Genomic DNA, 26,678 nt, shown 5'->3' with positions numbered 1-26,678 from the left:
ATTTATTCTAACAGTTTTTTGATGGAGTCATTAGGGTTGTCTATATATAATATGTCACTGGCAAAGAGTAACAGTTTTACTTCTTTCCAATTTAGATGACTTTTTTTTTTCCTCACCTAATTGTTCTGGCTGGGACTTTCAATCCTATGTTGAATAAAAGTGGTGGGACTGGACATCCTTGTCTTGCTCCTGATATTAGAGGAAAGGCTTCCAGCTTTTCACCATTGAGTATATCTACTTTGTTGAGAGTTTTTATCATAAATTGATGTTGAATTTTGTCAACATTTTTCTGCATCTATTGAGATAATCACATGACTTTTATCCTTTATTTTGTTAATGTGGTGTATCACATTGACTGATTTGAGAATGTTGAACCATCCTTGCATCCCTGGTAAAAATCCCACTTGATCATGGTGTATGATTCTTTTAATGTACTGTTGTATTCTTTGGTTTGCTAATATTTTTGTTGGGGATTTTTGCATGTATGTTCATCAGAGATATTGGCCTGAGATATTTTGTTTTTTGGTGGTGTCCTTGTTTGGTTTTTGTATCAGGGTAATGCTGGCCTCATAAAATAAGTTTTGAAAGCATTCCCTCTTCTGCAGCTTTTTGAAGAGTTTGAGAAGGAAAGGTATTAAATCTTCTTTGAATGTTTGGTATAATTCACCAGTGAAACCATCTGGTCCTGGTCTTTTGTTTGTTGGGATGTTTTGATTACTGATTCAGTCTTCTTACTAGCAATCAGTCATTTCAAATTTTCTATTTCTTCATGATTCAGTCTTGGAAAATTGTATGTTTCTAGAAATTTTTTCATTTCTTCTAGGTTGTCCAATTTGTTGGCCTATAATTGTTCATAGTAGTCTCTTATGATCCTTTGTATTTATTGGTATCAGTTGTAACTTCTCCTCTTTCATTTCTGATTTTATTTATTTGAGCTTTCTCTCTTTTTTTCTTAGTGAGTCTCACTAAATGTTTTTCAATTTTGTTTCTTTTCAAAGAACCAGCTCTTAGTTTCATTGATCTTTTCTACTGTCTTTTTAGTCTCTATTTGTTTACAATCTGATTTTAGTTATTTCCTTCCTTCTACTAACTTTGCACTTCATTTGTTCTTCTTTTTCTAGTTTTTTTAGGTGTAAAGTTAGTTTATTTGAGATTTTTCTAGTTTCTTGAAGTAGGCCTGTATTGCTATGACATTCCTTCTTAGAACTGTTTTTGCTGCATTCCAGAGATTTTGGTGTGTTGTATTTTTCATTTGTCTCAAGGCATTTTTTCATTTCTCCTTTGATTTCTTCATTAACACATTGGTTGTTCAGTAGCATGTTGTTTAATCTCCATATATTTGTGATTTTTCCAGTTTTCTTTCTGTAATTGATTTTTAGTTTCATAGTATTGTGGTTGGAAAAGATGCTTTATATGATTTCAGTCTTCTTAAATTTATTTAGACTTGTTTTGTGGCTGAGCATATGATCTATCCTGGAGAATGTTCCATGTGTACTTGAGAAGATAAAATGTGTATTCTGTTGTTTTTGGATAGAATGTTTTATATATATCAATTAGGTCAATCTGATGTTCAAGGGGTGTCCCCTGTGTGGCCTGCACTTGCCTGTTGGCTTTAGCAAGGCAGCAGGAGAGTACAGGGCTGGGGCATGCCTGCCAGTTTTATCAAGGCGGTGGGAAAACACAGGGCTGGGACATAACCAGCCAGTTTTAGCAAGAGCAGGAGAGCTCAGGGGTGCGGCATGCTTGCTGGCTTTAGTGGGGCAGCCTAGAGAGCTGTGACTACATTCCCGCCAGAGCTAGCAAGGAAGAAAGAGAGTGAACAAATGACACCTGCCAGTGCCCAGGGAGAGTCCCTCCAGGCCCCTGCCCCTCCAACAGATGCTTTAAGATTAGCAAATGAATCTCTTTCACATGTGATCTAGGTGCTTTTCAAACTGCTGGTTTTGTGCTGGGTCCTGGGGCCAGTAAGTCTGTGCATGAGCACTTTAAGAGCAGAATCTCAGTTCCCTACAGCTCTGTGGGGTTCTAGGACATAAACCTTGTTGGGTTTTTTTGGGGGGGGGTTTTTTGTTTTTTTTTTGCGGTACACGGGCTTCTCACTGCTGTGGCCTCTCCCGTTGTGGAGCACAGGCTCCGGATGCGCAGGCTCAGCGGCCATGGCTCACGGGCCCAGCCACTCCGCAGCATGTGGGATCTTCCCAGACCGGGGCACGAACCCACGTCCCCTGCATCGGCAGGCGGACTCTCAACCACTGCGCCACCAGGGAAGCCCAACCTTGTTGGTTTTAAAAGCCAGATGTTTGGGGGGCTTGTCTCTCCAGTGCAGATCCCAAGGGTTGGGGTACCTGACATGTGGCACAAACCTCTGGCTCCTCAAGGAGAAGTGCCACTTTTGTGAGCTCCCTCCCAACTGTAGGTTGCTGCACTGGGTGGGAGGGGGGCACGTTTGGTGAGACTGCATCTCTCTTTTTCCTACCCATCTCAGTGTGGCTCTTTTATCCTTTATTGCAGAAGAACAGTTCAGCTAGTTTTCAGGTCTTTTTCAGAGGGAATTATTCCATATGTAACTGTAGACTTGGTGTGCCTGTGGGAGGAGGTGAGTTCAGGATCTTACTATGCTGCCATCTTGAACCACCTCCTCAGCACCTTGCACTTGTCTGGCTTGCAGAAAATTGCAGCTGGGGTTAAGAGCTACATCTGTGCTGGCCAGTAATTTGTTGCTTTTTTTGTTTTGTTTTGTTTTGGTTTGGTTAGTTTTTTTCACTTGAAGTATAGTTGATGTACAATATCATGTAAGTTACAGGTGTACAACAGAGTGATTCACAATTTTTTAAGGTTATACTCCATTTATAGTTAGTTATCATAAAATATTGGCTATATTCCCCATGTTATACAATATGTCCTTGTAGCTTATTTTGTACATTATAGTTTGTACTTCTTAATCCCCTACTGCTATATTGCCCCTCCCCCTTCCCTCTCCCCACTGGTAACCACTAATTTGTTCTCTATATCTGTGAGTCTGCTTCTCTTTTGTTTTAGTCACTAGTTTGTTGTACTTTTTAGATTCCACTTATAAATGATAATGTACGGTATTTGTCTTTCCCTGTCTGACTTATTTCACTTAGCATAATATCCTCCAAGTCCATCCATGTTGCTGCAAATGGCAAATTTTCATTCTTTTTATGGCTGAGCAGTATTGTATATATATACCACATCTTCTTTATCCATTCATCTGTTGATGTACACTTAGGTTGCTGCCATATCTTGGCAATTGTAAATAATGCTGCTATGAACATTGTGGTGCATGTATCTTTTCAAATTAGTGTTTTTGTTTTCTTCAGATATATACCTAGGAGTGGAATTGCTGGATCATATGGTAGCTCTATTTTTAGTTTTTTGAGAAACCTCCATAATGTTTTCCACAGTGGCTACACCAATTTACATTCCTATCAACAGTGTACAAGGGTTCCACATCCTTGCAACATTCGTTATTTATGTTCCTTTTGATGATGGCCATTCTGACAGGTGTGAGGTGATATCTCATTGTGGTTTTGATTTGCATTTACCTGATGATTAGCGATGTTGAGCATCTTTTCATGTGCCTGTTGACCATCTGCATTTCCTCTTCGGGAAAATGTCTATTCAGGTCTTCTGCCCATTTTTAAATTAGGTTGTTTGTTTCTTTAAAACAGACTTAGCAAGATCCACAGCAAGGACTGTTATGGTCTCATTATTGCCTGCCCCCCAGAGGATGAACTCTGTTAATGAAGTTCAATTAAAGTGAAAAAAATGCCTCTTTGCTATATCCCCACTAAGCTTTACTTACTGTTGTCTGTTAACAATTTATTAACTATGAATTATAACTCATAGTAAATTAACCCTTCTTTCTCTGCTCAATTTGCCAGAAAAAAATAGTTGTGTAAAGTTATAAACCAGCCTACTGGCTTCATGAGAATATGGATATGAAACTATTTCCTGCAGCTTTGAACATCAGAATAATTTAACAGCTTTTGTGAATCTAGTACTGGCACTCATTTTTAAGCCAGGAGCAAACATATAAATCATGTGCAGCACAGTGTACCTGTCTTTAGAAAGCTGTTTACAGTCATGTATATTTATTAGTTTTCCATGGTTTCAGGTAATATGTTTTCTTTGCCCTTTCCTGTTTTTCTGTATGCACACACACAAATTTCTATCCCAAAGCCCCTCTGGTTCATCATGAAACACAGCCTTCAGGAATGATTATTTTCCCACGTACATCCTCATGCAGTTGCTTTAGATAGCACCTTAAATAAACTGGATCTTTTCCTGTCCTTGCATGTTTACAATTTTCCCTTCTCCACTTGTTAAGAACTAGGAAGTGGCAGAGATTTCATCCTGTTTGCAAGCCAGCAAGTCAGCCTGCCACAGTCTCATGGATGCTATTAGAAGGTACAAGATTTCTGAGTCAGAGAGAAAGTATATTATTACTCACAGCAATAGCAACAGCCAGAGTATCCACATTTGAGCTGGTTCTCCAAGTCCCACTTCCTACAGGGTGATGTGAAAAGGTCTAGTTGATTCACACCTGCACATGCAGTGGGTTGCATTACAGGAGAGGAACCCTAATGTTGAGGAACCCGAATCTTTTATAATGGGTGATATTCTGCATGACCTTTGCATTGGGGGGTAGACAAGATCTTGTTTATACTGGAAAGTAAGCAACTTGCCCTTTGCTCTGAAGGAAGATACTATCTCTGTTTTACAAAGCTGTCTGTTCTATAAACATCCTTGAAAAGACAGCTCCAAGCAAGGGCAGTCAATGCCTCTGCTCACAAGACATGCAGGCATGCAAGAATACCATGGAGAATTGTCTTCGAACACCACGAAGCTTTTCTTCATGGACTTGTGTTACATTTTATTAATGTTTTCAATACATGCTTTTAAAGTTAAGGTGGATTTAGTGCTATGAACATATAATCCCCAAATCACATAAGTCCTCTTGCAAAGGAATACCCCATATTCTTTTTTTTAACTAAATTAAAATTCGTGGGGGGGATGTTTTGTGGGGTTTTTTTGCAGTACACGGGCCTCTCACTGCTGTGGCCTCTCCCGTCGCGGAGCACAGGCTCCGGACGTGCAGGCTCAGCGGCCATGGCTCACAGGCCTAGCGCAGCACGTGGGATCTTCCCAGACCAGGGCACTAACCCGTGTCCCCTGCATCGGCAGGCGGGCTCTCAACCACTGCGCCACCAGGGAAGCCTTAAGATTCAGTTTTTAATTTCTGCTTAATTTACTTAACCTCTGTGTGCCTCAGTTTCCTTATGTGTGTAATGAATTAAATAATAGTATCTGCTTATTGAATAGATTAAGTGAGATAATCCAATAACAGTGAGTTGCTGAATAGGTTAAATGAGATTATCCATCCTTAGCACAGAGCCTAGTAAACATTAAATGCCCATTGATCAATAAATGTTAGCTTTAATTAGAACTGGCTATAAATGCAATTGATGAGAGGTACTTAAAACACCTCTTTTACTACACCAACACCATTGGACACATTTCCAAATGTATCTTGGGGGTGCTGTTTTGCCTTTTGTTGCTGTTGAAGCATTTATCAGGAATAGGGAGAGAAAAAAGGAACTAGCATTTTTGAAGACCTGTTATGTGTTTTAGGTTAATTATTTGTTTTTATTTGTTTTGCTGGGATTTTTTTGGTTTTTTTTTTTACTTGAAGCATAATTGATTTACAGTGTTGTGTTTCAGGTGTGCAACAAAGTGATTCAGTTTTATATATATATATATATATATATATATATATATATATATATATATATATATATATATATATATATTCTTTTATATGTATATTCTTTTTCAGATTCTTTTCACTTATAGGTTATTACAGAATATTGAGTATAGTTCCCTGTGCTATACAGTAGGTCTTTTCTGGTTAACTATTTTATAAGTATATAGTAGTGTGTATATGTTATTCCCAAACTCCTAATTTATCCCTCCCCAAGGTTGATTATTTGATCTAGTGCTTCCATGAATTGTTTCAATCATTCTTCATTGCATTCTCATAAAGGAGGTATGATTTTACAAAAAAGTAGACTGTGACTCAGACTTATCAAGGTCATACTGCTTGTAAATGGAAGAGCAGGGGTAAAGCCCTGTCTGACTAGTCTGACTCTGTGCCTTTTTAAGTTTTAACTATTTGATCTTACTTCCCTCAACTATCTCCCTATCTTTAGGAACAATAATATATGCAACCTGCTAGGTTTGAGCTGGACTTCTGGCCTAAATGCCACTTTTTGTACCATGGCCTACTGCCAGATTCATAGGCTCAATCAACATGTTTTTCTCAGTCATTTTGAATATATGATTCCTGGTTTTACTCATTTTCAAATCTCTCTCAGAAATCTTAATGACAGTGTGACATATTTGAGAAATGCAAGCATGACAACTTCTGTAGTATGTTGGCTTTTTTAAGAGCCATTACATTAAACAGAAATTATAAAAGTAAATTATGATAAGCCTGCAATAATAACAAAACCCTCATTCAGGTAAATCATACAAACTCACTTTTAAATTTAGAAGATAGACTCCTAATGCTACACTAAAACAAACAAAGGTTAACTGCCTTTTTAACAGTTCCATAGGAATTTTTTTTTTAGGAACACTGCATGGAAAATCGATTATACATTCTTTAAAGCAACTCATATAAAAATCAGGCTGTGGAAAATAATGATTGCTTCTTAACACTGGAATAAAGTTTGCTATAGATTTGCTGCAGAATTAAGATTCTGTATTTTCTGAAATCTTTATTGACCTTAGTGGACCATATCAAAAGTCTTCTGAAATAATACTTTGAGCTCTCTCAGAAATTCACCACTTCAAGAAAACTCCAAAATAAAAATTTTTAAAAGTCTGTTAGATAGGGAGGGTGGGAGGTAGGGAGACGCAAGAGGGAAGAGATATGGAAACATATGTATATGTATAACTGATTCACTTTGTTATAAAGCAGAAACTAACACACCATTGTAAAGCAATTATACTCCAATAAAGATGTAAAAAAAAAAAGTCTGTTAGAAAAGTTTAGACAACAGTCCAGAACTGCCGAAGAAATTTAGAATTCATATATAATCTTAAACAGATATGAAGGTGGGAAAAGTACTAATAGAAACTGTTCTGGTGCTCTAATTGAAAGTAGTTATATAGTCCCTGAAAATAATAAATTGATGTTATAATATAGGGAAAGCCAGTCAACCAACATAACACACAGAGTGATAAGTGAGTGAAAAAAGCATTGCAGCCTTTTGTTGGTAACGTTGTTTAATCCAAGATCCTCCTCCCACTCACATTGATCGCTCTTGGTTACTGTCAACAACTTCGTACATGCTCTACTCTTGTTGTTTTCTGCTCTGCCCCCTCTAAATTTTTTAGAGGAAGAAACATCAGATATATAACATGGCCTTGTGAGAAAACCAGAACATAAAGCCATGAAATGAAGAATTTCACTCTGTCGACCTGTTCAGCTTTCCCTAGGAGTTCAATTACTGTATTGGCTTTTATCTGTTCCACTGAGCATTTACTGAGAACATCGGCTATTATGGACTACAACCTAGATACTTGGCCACACTGTTACTTCGCATTTATCTGAAATCCTTGAAAGGATTTCAGTAGAGACTTTTATTCTGTTCCATAGCACTACCATTTGTAGGAAAGTTTTATTTTACTTGAATGAGATAGTGAGTAGTCACTTATTTTCTCAGGAACGTACTCTTCCTCTACTGTGGCTATTTCTAAAAATTTCTGTGACTTTCTCATGACTTTTTCATACCCATAACTCCTCTGTCCCTTTCATACAATGTACTTAATATTTCAATTTGAGCCTCCTGGAATCAAGTCTCATTCCAAGAGCTTGTTTAAAATCTGAGCTATTTTTAATTTATGAGTAGTTGAGGGAATTTCTCTTTTCACTGAGTTATGAAGTAAAGACTGAGATTCAAACAATGTAGTAAAATCTTTTCAAAGTTTTCCTTTGATTCATTGACGTGATCCAGATCCTCATGTGTGCATCTCCCTAGAAACTCTCATTTTAGGAGATTTTTTTCAGTACCCCTAACATCCTAAAACTTAGTCATTCAGACACCACCCACCCGCCCTCTGACACCTTCTTCCTGATTGAAAGAGGCATTTATGTATATGAGTCACCTCCTGCCAGCTTCACAGGAATTACATAAAAGCAATCTGCCTACCAACTTGGCCTGAGGACAGAAAATCACATTTCATGTCAATGTGAAAGACATTCTTGCTTGTGGAAAATCACAATAGAGGACTTTTAAGACCTTAACTCTCAGGATATCAAGCCTTAATCTATACTCTATACTATAAATGAGTGAACTTATAAATGCTGTACTTTCATCAGTTTGGTCTAAGCTTCTTCCATTTTAAATGCTTTTTTTGTGATAGATAAGTGAAAGGCTAATTCATACGCAAGAAAGATTACATAAATATATACACACACAGAAAGGGAGGGAGAGAAAATGAATACAGGGAGAGAATATAGATCAATAAATAAACATACAGACAAAACACACTATGTTTCCTCAGCAATACAAAAATATTAGTGTGGGAAGATTTAAAAGACATGGTTTGTGACAGGAAAATCTGTTTCATAGTCTTAAAAAAAATTGAAAGACTTTTCTGTATAAGATATTATACTTGGAAAGCATATTAGTCAAGATATTTTTCATTTTCTTGTGTCTAGACAAGACAGCTTATACCATATGGAAATATGGGTTTAAATCCCCTATTCTGCCTCTTATTTACTGTGTGGGTTTAGCAAGTCACTTCACATATCTGAGCCTTACTTTCCTTAAATTTAAAGTGGCAATAATAGTGCTTACCCTGACTTTCTTAAGTTGTTGTAAAGGTCAGGCGAGATGATAAATGAAAGCTTTTTGAGAATTATAAGCAATAATACAAATGTAAAGTTATATTATCTTTATCTCAGAATCAGAATTGCAGCATTCTAGTATCTTCAGTCATTACTCTCTTGGTGGCACAAAATATAGAGTGCCAGTTCAGTCTTTCTCTCTTTTGTATCCTTTGTAGTTTTTGGCATTTCTCAGGGTTGGCGATGGGACCCCTGAGTTGGCTGCAGTTGTGAGGATCACTAGAAAGGCTGGGAAAGTCATAATAACCCTTTCTAGCTGATAGAGGATCCTGGGAGGTCCCATGTATTCCATATTCTCTTCCTTTCTTTCTTACCAGCCCACCCCTCCCCCACATGCACAAATTCATGGAACCTCAAAGAAAGTGCCATTGAGGCTGTCCAGACACCCTACCATAATATCTCAGAGTATGCATTTCTCTCAGCCATGAGTAGCCCTACTCAATTCCATACTATCCTAGGAATTCAGTGTGTGACACCAATCATCACCACCAATTAGAACCGGAACTTTGGTTGCCAACCCAGACCTTCTCCAGTGTTCATACGTGGCCTGTTTTGGTGGGACAGGTTAGGGGAGTGGGGGGCATCTCTGAAAAGCATAAATCATTGTACTGAGGATGATTGCTTTTTAGAGATTCTTTTCAATCTGCATGTCAGGCTTTCTCTCTCTGTTACAAAGGACAGCATACAGAGGACAATAAAAGTGTGCACACTTATAGCCAAATTCAGACTTACTTCTATGAGGAGAGACAATTCCAAGTTCGGTAGATTTTCATGGAAGGGAGACTGACTGACCGTAACAGTTCTCAACTAGGATAGGCTTTCCCAAGTACAACCTGTGGGATGTTGTCAGACATAAGGAAACTCATCATACTAGGGCTGTTAGAGGAGAGTTATAATGTTACATCATTTTCTTTCTTTGGTTTCAATTCCCATCCTTATTCAGAGTGAAGTTGAAAATAAGTGGAACCATTGACAATAAAACCTTAATCACCGCTTGGGTTTTCTGTGAAAGTACCAGTCAAATCACAGAAATGACAGTCATCTAGGTAAGCTCCAGTGGTAAATTTTTTTTTTTAATATTGAGAATAAAAATAATAGCAGTGAGAGAATTGTAAATAGTGTTTTAAACCATTCCTTATCAAAATAATACTATTCAGAATTTGATAAAAGCAGATTTTTAGGTTATCTGCAGTGACTACAACCATGGTCAAAATAAAATATATGTTTTTTTCCCTAGGCTGGTCCTAGGGCATCTAATTGTGCATGGCAAGCAAGCTAACATTCACAGAATACAAATAAATATGAAGCTCAAAATGATCTGAATGAGTGCCCATTGCTCTCCTCAGCTGACTCAAAATGGGGCGTGGCCAGGACGTGACCAGCTCTACCTTGTGCTGCTCCCAGGACCAGGCTCCCTGAAGAAACACTCTTCTACTCTCAGTCCAATCAGCATATTTACAGTGTTTCTTAGAATGTTAATTTTACACAATCTGTAGTAACAACCTTACGAACCAAAGAAGTTGTAATTTAGTTTTTGTCAGTTTGTGTGACTTCATTAATCTCTGAAATGTTTGTATTCAAACTAACACAAAGACTCTCATCTGTTTGCAAGGAGGGCCTTTCTAAAGCCCACTTTGAAAAACGTACATATTTTCAAACAGAGAAATAAAGAACAAAGTGGCTAGGAACTTCCTTGACACATCAGTTTTGCCTTTGTTGAGGAGTTTAGGTATTAGGTATTCCAGAATATTTCTGATTTTAGAATTCATAGTACCCATTACTTATGTGGCTTGTAAAATCATTGACTAGCTGAATGCCTCCTGTGTACCAAGAATTTTGCTATATAGTGGACATCAAAGATTTCATATTCTCAAAGAAAAAACATGCCTATAAGTAAATGAGAACCTGTGTTGAGCTATTTGAAATCAAGGAATAGGACAGTGATTCTTAGAGTGTGGTATAATGTCACCTATATCAGAATCATCTGGGATGCTTTGGGCCTGCTTCGACACTATTGTTCAGCATCTCTGGGTTAGAACCCAGGAATTTGCATTTTATTAAGCTTTTAAGATGATCTTCATGTACACAGAAGTTTGAGAAGCACTGATATAGGGAATGCTTTTATTTTAGCCCTTTTACAAATAATTTGAAAATCAAATGCTTTATAATTACTTTTTTGGATATGAAATATGTTAAAATTAATTCATCAAGATTCAAAACAGCTTATGAAAGTAGAATAGCAAAAGAATGTTCCACAATATTATTGTCTTTATTAATTTATTACACTATAAGATCAATCAGAAATTCATTAATGTCCCCATTCAACAAATAGTTACTTGCCCTTCTTCTGCTCCTGACATCATGCTGAACTTTAGTGGTGAAAAGTGAATTGGACAGAGTCACTACCTCATGGAATTTATAGTCTAGCTTCAGTCTCACATTTTGTTTTTAACATATAACCCAAAATTTATTTGGTGGGGAGTGGTGACTAGGGAACATTTTATCAGTTTAAGTATTTAGCACTTTCACTTCTTCAACAGAACAGATATGCTACTTAAGGGGATTCCAACATAAATCTGCAACTGTTAAAGGAAACCTAATTTGCTCTGAAATAATAGTACATGGGTTGAGATGCTTCAGTCCCTTCATATGGAATCTTATACCTCTCCTTCTTTGCTGCTCGAAGCAAGTATTTTAAATTATTAATGTGTTAAAATTATGTTTATTACAACACATAAAAACCTTTTCTCTATAATTGAATGAGTGAGATATAACTTACAGTTGCCTAAAGATGCTGCATTGTAAGGAACTGTGAACTACCTTTTATTTTTATTTCTTTTTTTTTAAAAAGTACATTAGTATTTTGACTAAGTATATCAACCATAAGCTAAATAGAATACGTATAACAATTTCAAATGAATGCTTAATGAGAATAGTACTTACCTGCTTTCTGTTTTCCCACTCACTTATCATTATTTACCTATTTCAGTTCAACAAACATTCTAGCAAAACCATCTCTCACCTGTACAATTTAGAGGTTATGTATAATGTGTGCTCTGACAGTTTAAGTATGTAACAAATAATTCAAGATTACTATGCTACTCTTTTCTCCTTGGCTTTCACAAAAACCTTTGTCCTTCCACTATTACTCCAATACAAACAATAAAATACATGAACCTTGCAATGGAGAATAAAGAATTCAGTAAGGTCACTTAGAAAGAATTACAAAGCCTTGTGAAAGTTACTATAATATAGCTACTTGAACCATCTTCCTCTTTTGTTTAAAATCCTCAGTGCTGATTAGATAACTCCAAAAGTGCCAAGGCTTAATTTGAAAATATTTAAAATTTTAGGCATATGCCTGATTTTACTCCAAGTGGGCAGCAGTAAGAAATACAAGATGGCATTTTGTGACAAGATGATAAGGAAATATTAAGGTTGACAGAGGAAGGGACAAAGAATTCCATTCATAGGGCTAAAGCTCCGCTTCTGTGTGCTAGAAAAGGTTTTAGGGCCATGTGTCCACGCTCACATTTGATCTTCATACCATACCCATGAGCATCTCTGATGCCTGTGAGTGTGTGTGAATGTGTGTGTGTGTTTGTGTGTGTACATACATCAATAGATACAGGAGCTTATAATTAGCTGCCAAATTCTTTTCATTTACTTTAGCAGATCTGGATACATTATATATATTTATAATTATCATTTTGTTGATTAAGGAAATATTAACTCTAAAAATTCTGTGCTGAAACATACTTTTGCCTACTGCTGAAAAACCATATTTAACACTAAAATTTCTTTCCCAGTCATTTTCTTTTTGAATTTTATTTTATTTATTTTTTTATACAGCAGGTTCTTATTAGTTATCTATTTTATACCTATTAGTACATATATGTCAATCCCACTCTCCCAGTTCATCCCACTACCACCACCACCCCTGCCACTTTCTTCCCTTGGTGTCCATATGTTTGTTCTCTACAGCTGTGTCTCTATTTCTGCCCTACAAACCAGTTCATCTGTACCATTTTTCTAGGTTCCACATATATGCGTTAATATACAATATTTGTTTTTCCCTTTCTGACTTACTTCACTCTGTATGACAGTCTCTAGATCCATCCACGTCTCTACAAATGACCCAATTTAGTTCCTTTTTATGGCTAAGTAATATTCCATTGTATATATGTACCACATCTTCTTTATCCATTTGTCTTTCCCAGTCTTAATTTGGTCGCCAAATACTTTTGTTAACTTACAAAATATAAAATAGGTCAAAATAATATAATCTAAGAAGCTCAGATAAGAAACGAAAAGCTAGCCACACATGTAATGAGTCCTAACATGAATCTCCATGTAAAACTCTTCTGCAGTTATTTTTAAATTTCTGTCTTTTCTATTTGCTTTAATTGATATATTCATTCTGTTTAAGAAAGTTGGAGAAAATCCAAAGATATATAAAATCTCCCATTTTGCTCAGTTCTCGAGTTCAATTCCTTTAAATTAGATCTTTTTTATAAGTATTTTCAAATTTGCTCAGAAACTGTTTTGTTTACTGAAGAGTAAGCAAAATTATTTTCTCCTGCAGAAATGGTTACTTCTTTGCTATATAAATATGTATTGATACACAGAGCAGTATTTATATTAGACAAAAAATTTAAACAATCTAAATGTACAACAGTAGTATAAAATAGTTAAATAAATTATAGTATATCCATTTGATGTAATATTCAGCATTCATTAACAATTTTGGTTTTGGATGGTTAATGTGACAGGGAAAAGCTCATGATATACTGTTAAATGGAAAAGGCAAAATTCAAAACTCTGTATTTTTAATCATAATTGATACAGTTCTAATCTTTACTTTATGGCTCTAATTTCACTTATACATCTATATAGCTACATATACGTAGGTATATGTAGTTTTTGGTAAAAATGGGATGGGATTACATCATAATATTAATTTATCCTGAGAGGTAGATTTATTAATGATTTTAATTTTTTTAATTAGAAAAAAATGTGATATTTTAAAGATAATCACTGACACGTAGAATTGTGAATTATCCTGCTAAATATATTCAAAGTTTTGGAACACTTAAAGTACCATTTTTCAATAATCAGACCATTTCTGACAGTACACATCCATGTTCTTAGGGTTCTTAGATTGGAGGACACCAGTAAATAATACCTCTGCACGTGGCAGTGATCAATTACCTCCTCCATGGCCAAAGTAATTTGCATACCAGGGAGTGTTTCCTTGCCCAGAATACATGTGGTTTTCTGAATTTGGTACTGGAATATTGAATTAGATTATTATGATTAGATTTTAGATATTATTACAGCATTTTAGATGTGTTGCACATAAAGGATAAAGCATTTTAGACATGTTGCACATAAAGTATTATTTTATATCATTTTATATAAATGTTCATAGGAATAATAGACTATATCAGTTGTAAATAGAATAATGATGAATAAAAACATTCTAGCAATGAAGAGTTTAACGAAAAGGATATGATTTAAGAATATACTGAGTGGGCTTCCCTGGTGGTGCAGTGGTTGAGAATCCGCCTGCCGATGCAGGGGACATGGGTTCGTGCCCCGGTCTGGGAAGATCCCACATGCCGTGGAGCGGCTAGGCCCGTGAGCCATGGCCGCTGAGCCTGCGCGTCCGGAGCCTGTGCTCCGCAACGGGAGAGGCCACAACAGTGAGAGGCCCGCGTACCGCAAAAAAAAAAAAAAAAAAAGAATATACTGAGTATTCAAGCTTCCTGCACAAAAGCATATTTTGAAAAGACAGAAATAATGGGAGAATATATAACATTGTTCTCATAGACACTCCCAAAATCTGGTTCATAAAAGCAATGTAAAAAATAAGAAATATTACTACTTAACTTTATAAATTATTATCTAGAAATAAACTTCCCTCTTCACTATACATAGTCATAATATTAGTAGCTGCCATCTGTTTCAATATATCTTTTATGTGTTTTAATGTTTATTTCTAGAACATTGAATAAATATGTAAAATGCCAAGTCAAGCCTGCAAAATCAGAGCTAATTCAATAATTTGAGTCAGTGTATTGTAGCTGCTTTAGAGGTTAGTTAACAGGTACTGAATTTGCTTCCGAGGTCTAATCATAGGATAGATATGTTTGGGTTTTTTCCTATTAAATATTGTAAATGTAAATTTTTAAAAAACAATCTAGAATCACAAAGTAAAGTTCAAGTGTAGTTTGGGGATTTTATTTTCAGGGATATAAAAAGAAAAAATTTCTAACTTTAAGAATAAAGCAGTGAACACACAAGAAACGATTTTAAGATGGATTTTTGAATACATATTTTCACCATTGAAAGGAGAAAAATAAGAGAATGAAGTGAAGTAAGATGGATGAAGAAGAAAGATAAGATCTAAGGGGAAGGAAAGATAGGAAGAGCCAACTAGAATATTCAGCTGAGTAGAAGAAATAAGCAAGAAGAAGGGGAGAAAGAAGGGTAGGAGGATACTGAAGATAAATAAAATGAGGGGAAAAAACCTTCAAGAAATAAATAAGATCTCAAGATGATGGAGTATGAAGACCCTGAACTCACCTCCTTTCATGGGCACACCAAAATTACAACTACTTACAGAGCAACTATCTATAGAACAACCTGAAGAGTAGCAGAAAAGAGCTTCCACAACTGAAGATATAAAGAAGGAGCTACAACAAGATGGGTAGGAAGGGCAGAGATGCTATCTAGTCAAGACCCACACCCCCTGGTTGATGACCCATAAACAGGAGTTCCTCCCCTCCCCAAGGAGTGAGAGGTCTGAGCCCTATATCAAGCTCCCCAGCCCAGGGGTCCTGCACTATGAAGACAAGCCCTTAGAAAGTCAGACTTTGAAAACCAGCAGAGCTTACATTCAGGAGAGCCAAAGTTCTATAGGATAATGAACTCTGTGTTTAAAGGACATGCACAAAGGGCACCCACAAAATCTCACACAGTCCAAGTCCCAGTGTTGAGGCAGTAATTTGAGAAGTGCCTGGGTCAGAACCACTGGCTGATATTGGAGAGCCTCTCAGAGAGGCAAAAGGCAACTGAGACTCCCCATGAGACTCTGGCAACAGCCGTCTTTGAGATGTCATTGTACAGTGCTGACACGGGCACTGGCAAGCGCCATTTTGGAATCCACCTTCTAGCCCATTATCATGGGAGACTTGCCCTGCCCACCAGCAGGCCCTTGGCAACCAGCTGGGCCAGGAACCAGCTCCACCTACCAGCACAGCCATGATAGTCGGCCCTGATACAACAGAAGGGCGCACATACAGCCCACATAGGAGACACCTCTGTAACATCTATCTTAGGTGGCCAGCAGGGAGCTTTCTGCTGGTCCCCATAAGATGTCTCCTACATAAGGCTACTTCTCTGAGATTGAAAGACATAATACCACTATCTAATACATAGAAAAAAAACAGAGAATTAGACAAAATGAGGAGATGAAGGAATATGTTCCATATGATGGAACAAGACAAAATCCCAGGTAAAAACATTAACCAAAATGGAGATAAGCAACATACCAATAAAGAGCTCAAGGTAATGATCATAAAGATGCTCACTGATCTCAGGAGAAGAATGGATGAACACAGTGAAAACTACAACAAAGAATTAGAAAATATAAGAAAGAACCCAGCAGAGCTGAAGAATACAATAAATGGGATGAAAAATATACTAGAGGAAATCAACAGTAGATTAGATGATACAGAAGAACAGATCAGCAATCTGAAAGACAGAGTAGTGGAAATCACCCAAGCTGAACAGAAAAGAGAAAAAAATTGTTCTGATAAGAATGGCTTAAGAGACTTCTGGGACAACATCAAGCATATTAACATTCACATTATAGAGTCCCAGAAGAAGAAGAGACGAGAAGACAGCAGAAAACTTTTTTTAAGAAAAAATAGCCGGGGACTTCCCTGGTGGTCCAGTGGTTAAGAATCTGCCTTCCAATGCAGGGGACATGGGTTCGATCCCTGGTTGGGGAACTAAGATCCCACATGCCATGGGGCAACTAAGCCTGTGCGCTCTAGAGTCTGCACACCACAACTGGAGAGCCTGCATGCCGCAACTACTGAGCCCATGTGCTCTGGAGCCCATGCGCCACAACTAGAGAGAAGCCTGCGCACCATGACCAGAGAGAAGCCCGCGTGCCGCAACAAAGAGCCCATGCACCTCAATGAAAGATCCCACATGCCTCAGTGAAGATCCCACAACTAAGACCCGATGCAGCCAAATAAATAAATATTAAAGAAAAAAAAGGAAAGAAAAATAGCTGAAAATTTCCCTAACCCTGGGAAGGAAATAGACATCCAGTTTCAAGAAGCACAGAGAGTCCCCAAGAAGATGAAGTCAAAGAGGTCCACACCAATACACATTTTAACTAAAATTAAAGAGAGAATCTTAAAGTCAGCATGAGAAAAAACAACTAGTTATGTACAAGGAAACTGCCCTAAGACCATGAGCTGACTTTTCATCAGATGCTTTGGCAGGCTAGAAGAGAGTGGCATGATAATTCAAAGTGCCAAAAGGAAAAAACCTACAACCAAGAATATTCTACCCGTTAAGGTTAAAGTTCACAGTTGAAGGAGACAAAGTGTTTTACAGATGAGCAAATGCTGAAAGAGTTCATCACTGCTAAACTGGCCTTACAAGAAATGTTAAAGGCACTTTACTGTGCAGAAAAGAAAAGCCACAACTAGAAATAAGAAAAGTATGAAAGGAAAAATCTCATTGATAAAAGCAAACATATAGCAAAGGTAGTGGATTAATCACATGTAAACTAGTAGGAAGGTTAAAAGACAAAAGTAGTAAAATGATCTATATCTACAATAAGTAATTAAAGGATACATAAAATAAAATGATGTAAAATATGACATCAAAAACATAAAATCTGGGGGTGTGTAAAAATATAAGGCTGTTAGAAGGTGTTTGAGCTTAAGAGATCATCAGCTTAAAATAAGCATACATAAATGTTGTTATATATAAACCTCATGGTAACCACAAACCAAAAACCTATAATAGATACATAAAAAATAAGGAGAAAGGAATCCAAACATAACACTAACAATAGTCATCAAATCGGGGCTTCCCGGGTGGCGCAGTGGTTGAGAGTCCGCCTGCCGATGCAGGGGACATGGGTTCGTGCCCCGGTCCGGGAGGATCCCACATGCCGCGGAGCGGCTGGACCCGTGAGCCATGGCCGCTGGGTCTGCGCGTCCGGGGCCTGTGCTCCGCAACGCAGGAGGCCACAGCAGTGAGAGGCCCGCGTACCGCAAAAAAAAAAAAAAAAAAAAAAAAAAAATAGTCATCAAATCATAAGGGAAGAGGGCAAGACAAGAAGAAAAGAACAAAGAACTGCAAAAAAAATAGAAAACAATAAAAAAATGGCAATAAACACATACCTATCAATAATTGCTTTAAATGTAAAGGGACTAAATGTTCCAATCAAAAGATATAGAGTTGAATGGATTAAAAAACAAGACCCAAATATATATGCCTACAAGAGACTCATTTCAGATTTAAAACACAGACTGTCAGTGAGGGAATGAAAAAAGATATTCCATGCAAATGGAAACAAAAAGAAAGCTGGTATTGCAATACTTATATTAGACAAAATAGAGTTTAGAACAAAGACTGTAACAAGAGACAAAGAAGGGCTTACATAATGATAAAGGGATCGATCCAACAAAAAGCTATAACACTTGTAAGTATATATGCAAACACCTGTAAGTATATAGAAGCACCTTAATACATAAAGCAAATATTAACAGACATAAAGGAAGAAGTTGACAGTAACACAATAATAGTAGGGGACAATGGACAGATCATCCAGACAGAAAATCACTAAGGAAACACTGGCCTTAAATGATACATTAGATAAAATTGACTTAGTAGATGTATATATAGAACATTCCATCCAAAAGCAGAATACACATTCTTTTCAAGAGCACATGGATCTTTCTGTAGAATAGATCACATGCTAGGCCACGAAAAAAAGTCTCAGTAAATTTAAGAAAATTGAAATCGTAGCAAGCATCTTTCTGACCACAATACTGAGACTAGAAATCAACTAAAAGAAAAAACCACGAAAAATAAAAACATGTGAATGCTAAACAATATGCTACTAAACAACCAATGGGTCATTGAAGAAATCAAAGAGGAAATTTAAAAATACTTGAAATAAATGAAAATGGAATCACAGTGTTCCAAAATCTATGGAAAGTAGCAAAACAGTTCTAACAGGGAAGTTTATAGAGATATAGGCTTACCCCAGGAACAAGAAAATCTCAAATAAACAATCTAACCTTACACCTAAAGGAACTAGGAAAAGAAGAACAAACAAAACCCAACATTAGTAAAAGGAAGGAAATAATAAAGATCTGAGTCGAAATAAATGAAATAGAGACTAAAAAAACAACAGGAAAAAATCAATGAAACTAATAGCTGGTTTTTGGGAAAGATAAACAAAATTGATGAACCTTAGCTACACTCATCAAGAAAAAAAGAGAGAGGGCCCAAATAAATAAAATCAGAAATAAAAGAGGAGAAGGTACAACTAGCATCACAGAAATACAAAGGATCCTAAGAGATTACTAGGAACAGCTATATGCCAACAAATTGGGCAAACTATTAGAAATGGATATATTCCTAGAAATGTATAATCTCACAGACTGAATCAGGAAGAAATAGAAAATCTTAACAGAAGAGTAATGAAATTGAATCAGTAATCAAAAATATTCCAACAAAAAAATTTCCAGGACCAGGCGGCTTCACAGGTGAATTCTACCAAACATTTAAAGAGTTAACATCTCTTTCAAACTATTCCAAAAAACTGAAGAGGAGAGAACACTTCTAAATTCATTCTATGAGGCCAGCATCACCCGGTACCAAAACCTGACAAAGACACCACAAAAAAAGGAATATTACAGGCCAGTATCACTATGAACATAGATAAAAAAATCTTCAAAAACTATTAGCAAACAAAATTCAGCAATATGTTAAAAGGATCATACACCATGATCAAGCGGGATTTTTACCAGGGATGGAAGGATGGTTCAAAATCCACAACTCAATCAATGTTATACACCACATTAACAAAATAAAGGATAAAAATCACATAATCATCTCACTAGATGCAAAAAATATTTCTGACAAAGTTCAACATCCATTTATGATAAAAACTCTCAACAAAGTGGTTATAGAGGGAATGTACCTCAACATACTCAAGGCCGTATATGACAAACCCACAGCCAACATCAGAACCAACCGTGAAGAGTTAAAAGCTTTTCCTCTAAGATCAGGAACAAGACAAAGATATGCCCCTCTCACAACATAGTATCAGAAGTCTGAGCCACAGCAAATAGACCAAAAAAAAAAGGAATAAAAGGAATCCAAATTGGAAAGGAAGAAGCAAAACTGTCACTGTTTGATACTTTATATAGAAATCCCTAAAGTCTCCACCAAAAAAACTATTATAACTAATAAATGAATTCAAAAAAGTTTCAGGATACAAAATCAGTGCAAAAATCAGTTGCATTTCTAGACACTAGTAATGAACTATCAGAGAAATTAAGAAAAGGATGCCGTTTACAACTGCATCAAAAAGAATAAAATACCTAGGAATGAATCTAACCAAGGAGGCAAAAGTCTTGTACTCCAAAGACTAAGACACTGATGAAAGAAATTAAAGATTACACAAACAAACGGAAAGATACACTGTGCTCATGGATTGGAAAAATTAATATTGTTTAAATCTCCAGAGTACCCAAGGCAATCTACAGATTCAGTGCAAATCCTATCAAAAAACCAATGACATTTTTCACAGAACTAGAACAGATAACTCTAAAATTTGCATGGAATTACAAAAGACCCCAAATAACCAAAACAATTTTGAGAAAGAACAAAGCTGAAGGTATCATGCTCCCTGATTTCATGCAGTCCTACAAAGCTACAGTAATCAAAATATTATGGTACTGGCACAAAAACAGACACATAGAACAATGGAACAGAATAGAGAACACAGAAATAAACCACACTTAGATGGTCAATTAATCTATGACAAAGGAGACAAGAATATAAAATGGGGAAAAGACAGCCTCTTTAATAAATGGTGCTTGGAAAACTGGACAGCTATATGCAAAAGGATCAAACTGGAGCACTTTCTCATACCATATACAGAAATAAACTCAATATGGATTAAAGACTTAAATGTTAAGACCTGAAACCATAAAACTTCTAGAAAAAAACATAGGCAGTACATTCTTTGACATCAGTCTTAACAATATTTTTTGAATGTATCTTCTCAGGCAAGGAAAACAAATGTAAAAAGAAACAAGTAGGACTATATCAAACCAAAAGCTTTTTGAAGAAAACCATCAACAAAATGAAAAGGCAGACTACTGAATGGTAGAAGATATTTGTAAATGACATATCCAATAAGGGGCTGATATCCAAAATACATAAAAAATTCATGAAACTCAATACCATACCAAAAAAACCCAATCCATTTAAAAATGGGTAGAGGATCTGAATAGACATTATTCCAAAGAAGACATACAGATGGCCAACAGACACATGAAAAGATGTCTGTCAGAATAGCTACCATCAAAATGACAAGAAATAGCCAGTGCTAGATATTGAGAAAAGGGAACCCTCATATATTATTGGTGGGATTGTAAATTGGTGCAGCCAGTATGGAAAACAGTACAAAGCTTCCTCAAAAACTTAAAAATAGAACTACCATATCATCCAGCAATTTCACTTCTGAGTATTTACCCAAAGAAAACAAAAACACTAATTCAAAAACATATGTGCAAAAGACAACCCTCAGAATGGGAGAACATAGTTGCAAACGAAGCAACTGACAAAGGATTAATCTCCAAAATATACAAGCAGCTCACGCAGCTCAATATCAAAAAAACAAACAACCCAATCCAAAAATGGGCAGAAGACCTAAATAGACATTTCTCCAAAGGATATACAGATTGCCATCAAACACATGAAAGGATGCTCAACATTACTAATCATTAGAGAAATGCAAATCAAAACTATAATGAGGTATCACCTCACACTGGTCAGAATGGCCATCATCAAAAAATCTACAAACAATAAATGCTGGAGAGGGTGTGGAGAAAAGGGAACCCTCTTGCACTGTTGGTGGGAATGTTCTCCACTATGGAGAACAGTTAAAAAAAACTAAAAACTAAAAATAGTTTTAGTTTTTAGTTTTAGTTTTTAGTTTTTTAGGTTCCTTAAAAAACTAAAAATAGAACTACCATACAACCCAGCAATTCCACTACTGGGCATATACCCTGAGAAAACCATAATTCAAAAAAGTGTCATGTACCACAATATCCATTGCAGCTCTATTTACAATAGCCAGTACATGGAAGCAACCTAAGTGTCCATTGACAGATGAATGGATAAAGAAGATGTGACACATATATACAATGGAATGTTACTCAGCTATAAAAGAAATGAAATTGAGTTATTTGTAGTGAGGTGGATGGACCTAGAGTCTGTCATACAGAGTGAAGTAAGTCAGAAAGAGAAAAACAAGTACCGTATGCTAACACATATATATGGAATCTAAGAAAACAAAATGGTTCTGAAGAACCTAGGGGCAGGACAAGAATAAAGATGCAGATGTAGAGAATGGACTTGAGGACACGAGGAGAGGGAAGGGTAAGCTGGGACGAAGTGAGAGAGTGGCATTGACATTTATACACTACCAAGTGTAAAACAGATAGCTAGTGGGAAGCAGCCACATAGCACAGGCAGATCAGCTCAGTGCTTTGTGACCACCTAGAGAGGTGGGATAGGGAGGGTGGGAGGGAGACACAAGAGGGAGGGAATATGGGGATATATGTATATATATAGCTGATTCACTTTGTTATACAGCAGAAACTAACACAACATTGTAAAGTAATTATACTCCAATAAAGATGTTAAAAATAAATAAAATAATTTTTAAAAATATGTGCACCCCTATGTTCATTGTAGTATTATTTATAATAGCCAAGATATGGAAGCAACCTAAGGTCCATTGATGGATGAATGGATAAAGAAGAGTGGTATGTATATACAGTAGAATATTAGCCATAAAAAAGAGTGAAATCTTGCCATGGGACAGCATGGATGGATCTAGAGGGTATTATGCTAAGTGAAGTAAATAGACAGAGAAAGATAAATTCCATATGATCTCACTTATATGTAGAGTCTAAAAAACAAAACAAACAAACAGAACAAAATGTAAACAGACTCACAGATACTAAGAACAAATGGGTGGTTGCCAAAGGGCAGGGGTGTGGGGGAAATGAGTGAAATACGTGAGGGAGATTAAGAAGTACAAACTTCTGATTATAAAATGAATAAGTCGTGGGGATGTAATTTTCGCATAAGGAATATGGTCGGTAATACTGTAACAACTTTGTGTGGGGACAGATGGTTGCTAGACTTCAGGTGTTGATCATTTCATAGTATAAATGTCAAATCACTATTTTATACTCCTGAAGCTAACATAATATTGTATGTCAACTATATTTCAATTAAAAAAATAAGTAGATGAGATATATATAATATACAGATATATATACAGATATAGATAATTATAGATATAATTATCAGTAATATATAATTATATTAATATATAATATATTGCTGATAATATTTTTTTAATCTTTATTGGAGTATAGTTGCTTTACAATGTTGTATTAGCTTCTACTGCACAGCAAAATGAATCAGCCATACATATACATATATCCCCTCCCTTTCGGATTTCCCTCCCAGTTAGGACACCACAGTGCATTAAGTAGAGTTTCCTGTGCTATACAGTATGTTCTCATCAGCTGTCTATTTTATACATAGTATCAATAGTGTATATGTGTCAATCCCAATCTCCCAGTTCCTCCCACCCTACCCCTTTCCCCCATGGTATCCGTATATTTGTTCTCTACGTCTGTGTCTCTATTTCTGCTTGGCAAATAAGGTCATCTATACCATTTTTCTAGATTCCATGTATATGCATTAATATACAATATTTGTTTTTCGCTTTCTGACTTACTTCACTCTGTATGACACTCTAGGTCCATCCATGTCTCTACAAATGACCCAGTTTTGTTCCTTTTTATGGCTGAGTAGTATTCCATTGTATACATGTACCACATCTTCTTTATCTATTTTATGCCACTTTAAAAAAAATTTATCAAGCACTTCCACATATAGTATCTCTTTAATATTCCTCATCATAATTCTCTGAGTTAGATAATTGTCTCGACTTTAATAAATGAAGGGAAAAGTTCAGAGAGATGATATGTATTATCTATCACTAACAACAACCATATTAGGAGTAGTAATAGTAGCAGCAGCAATAATAGAGGGGTGGCAACTAATAATTGCTGAACACATACAATCATGAGAGGGTCCCTGAATAATATGTATATCTGTTTATCCCAAAAAAAACACTGAGACCGTGAACATGATGGGGCAGAACTTCCAGATATCAGCTACACTATTAAGAAAAGATTTTGCTGTGGATCCAGCAGTGCTATGGAAGGGTGGGGAAAGATTTGGTGTGGTAGAGTAAAAAGAGTACCTAATATGGAATCAGGTGATCTATATCCTTAACCTTGGATCTACCACTAATTTTATCTTTGAAAATGGGCAAGTCATTTCTCCTTAGTTTCTTCATATATAAAAGAAATGTTGACTAAGATCCTTTACAAATCTACCATTTAGTGTTACTTTTTGCCTCATTGAGGTGGGCACTCAACTACCAGAGTCTGGGGGAGGGGGAGAGAGGAATAAATTATAGATTTACTTTACCATGATATCCATTTTTGAAGAATAATCACTATCTTTGGGGAATCTAAGACTTAAAGATTGAAAAGTCTTATATTTTGAAGACCAAAGATATATCTGAAAAAAAACAATCTGTTTCTTTCAATATATGTTCTTGCATAGTTTCACTTAAACAGAATGTCCTTCTTTTGACAACTGGTGAACTACGTCCCTGAGGGGTAAAGGGAGATGTATTTTATGTACTAGGTACTACTTCCTTTGATACATGAAGAATAAACTTTTCATTTAACTTCCTTTTTCTAGCTGACATTTTTTGCTGATTTATTGCAGCTAAAGGATAAATATAAGTATGTATTTATGTAATCTCAGAAGCTTCTTGCTAGTTGTAAGGTGGTAAAGAAACCACTTTCCATCATTTAATTCTCTCATGTCTAAAGGAGTAGTTTTACCTTTTGAATGCTAAAGGAAGATATCTTCTCAAGGCCATGCTCTACCTGATATATATTTTTTTAATTATGTATTTCAGGCCCTGCTTGATACTCAGAATCTTTTGCGTACACAAATCACAAATTTTACATTCAACCTGGGATTTTCAGGGAAATTTTACCATACAGGTAAGAAAAAGGAGATTAACTATTCTCATTAAAGCCTCTCTGACCACTCTTTAAAATTATGACCCCTCTTCACACCTTCCTGTATTCCCTGTGTCTCTCCCCTACTTTATTTTCTTCATATTATTCAATTTCATTTAACCTATTATTTTTTCACCTTTACAAAATTAATAGTTGGAAAGTTTATTCACCATATTATTATTTAATGGGCTTTTTTCTATTGAACTATAATTTACATATATAAAACTGCATAAGTAATAGGTATAGTGCTCAATGAATTTTCACAAAGTGTACAGAGCTCCATAACCAGCATGAAGATCAAGAAGGAGATACTTCCAGAATCTCACACACCCCCTCCCTTGTGCTGCCTTAGTCACTAGCTTCCCTCAAAGAAAACCCCTATCCTAACTTCTAATATCATAAATTAGTTTGCCTGGCTTTGAGGTGTGTATAAAAGTATGGACTCTTATATAGTATGGACTCTTCTATATACAGCTTGTTTTGTTCAACATTATTTTGGTTTTGCAGACATCATTGTGTATAGTTGTAATTCTTTCATCGTCATTGTTCTGTAGTATTCCATTTTTTAAATTTACCAGAATTTCTTTATTCCATTCCTCCAATGTGGATGGTTGGGTTGTTTCCAGTCTTTGGCTTTTTTCTGCATAGTTGTGTTAAGAACATTTTTGTACCTGTCCTTCAGAGGACATATGTATTCTTTTCTGTTGGTTATCAACCAGGAGTTAGAATTGCTAGTTATGTGGTACATTGATGATCAGCTTTAGTAGAAAATGCCAAACAGATTTTCAGAGTGGTTGTACCAGTTTTTATTTCCAACAGTATGTAAGTTTTCCTGTTGCTCTACATTCTCACCAGTATTTAATATTATTTGTCTTTTTAACTCTAGCCTTTCTGGTGGGCAGTAGAGATATCACATTATATATGATTTAAATGCACATTTCACTAAGTAGTGAAATGGAGCTTCTTTCATATATTTATTGACCATTTGGATATCTTCTGTTTTGAAATACATCAGTTTTTTTTTATTGAGTTGTCTGCTTTTACTTATTGATTTGTAGAAATTCATTATATACTCTTAATGAGCCCTTTGTCAGTTATCTGTGTTGCAAATACTTTCTCCTAATGTGTGGTTTATCTTTTTTACATTCCTACTGGTATTTTTTGATGAACAAACATTTTAATGTAGTCCAATTTATCTTTTTTTTTCCTTTTTTGTATCTTTTTAAAGACATCTCTGCATGCCACAAGATCATGAAAATATATTTCTACATGCT

General features: G+C 36.0%; 1 protein-coding gene across 1 annotated transcript in view; it reads left to right on the top strand.

Moving 5' to 3' along the window:
* The window catches only part of LOC307054555 (bifunctional heparan sulfate N-deacetylase/N-sulfotransferase 3), a gene marked incomplete at both ends in the record, with an annotated part of 144,162 nt that overhangs the window by 22,279 nt on the left and 95,205 nt on the right, over positions 1-26,678 (top strand). Inside the window, one exon of the mRNA XM_079706319.1 lies at positions 25,299-25,386. Coding sequence (XP_079562445.1) covers positions 25,299-25,386 — 88 coding nt within the window. The remainder of the gene's footprint in view (positions 1-25,298; positions 25,387-26,678) is intronic.

This window comes from Hyperoodon ampullatus, assembly GCF_949752795.1.
Source record: "Hyperoodon ampullatus genome assembly, chromosome: 1".
Lineage (NCBI taxonomy): Eukaryota > Metazoa > Chordata > Mammalia > Artiodactyla > Ziphiidae > Hyperoodon > Hyperoodon ampullatus.
Note: the sequence above shows the minus strand (reverse complement) of the source record. Positions and strands in the feature narration are given on the sequence as shown.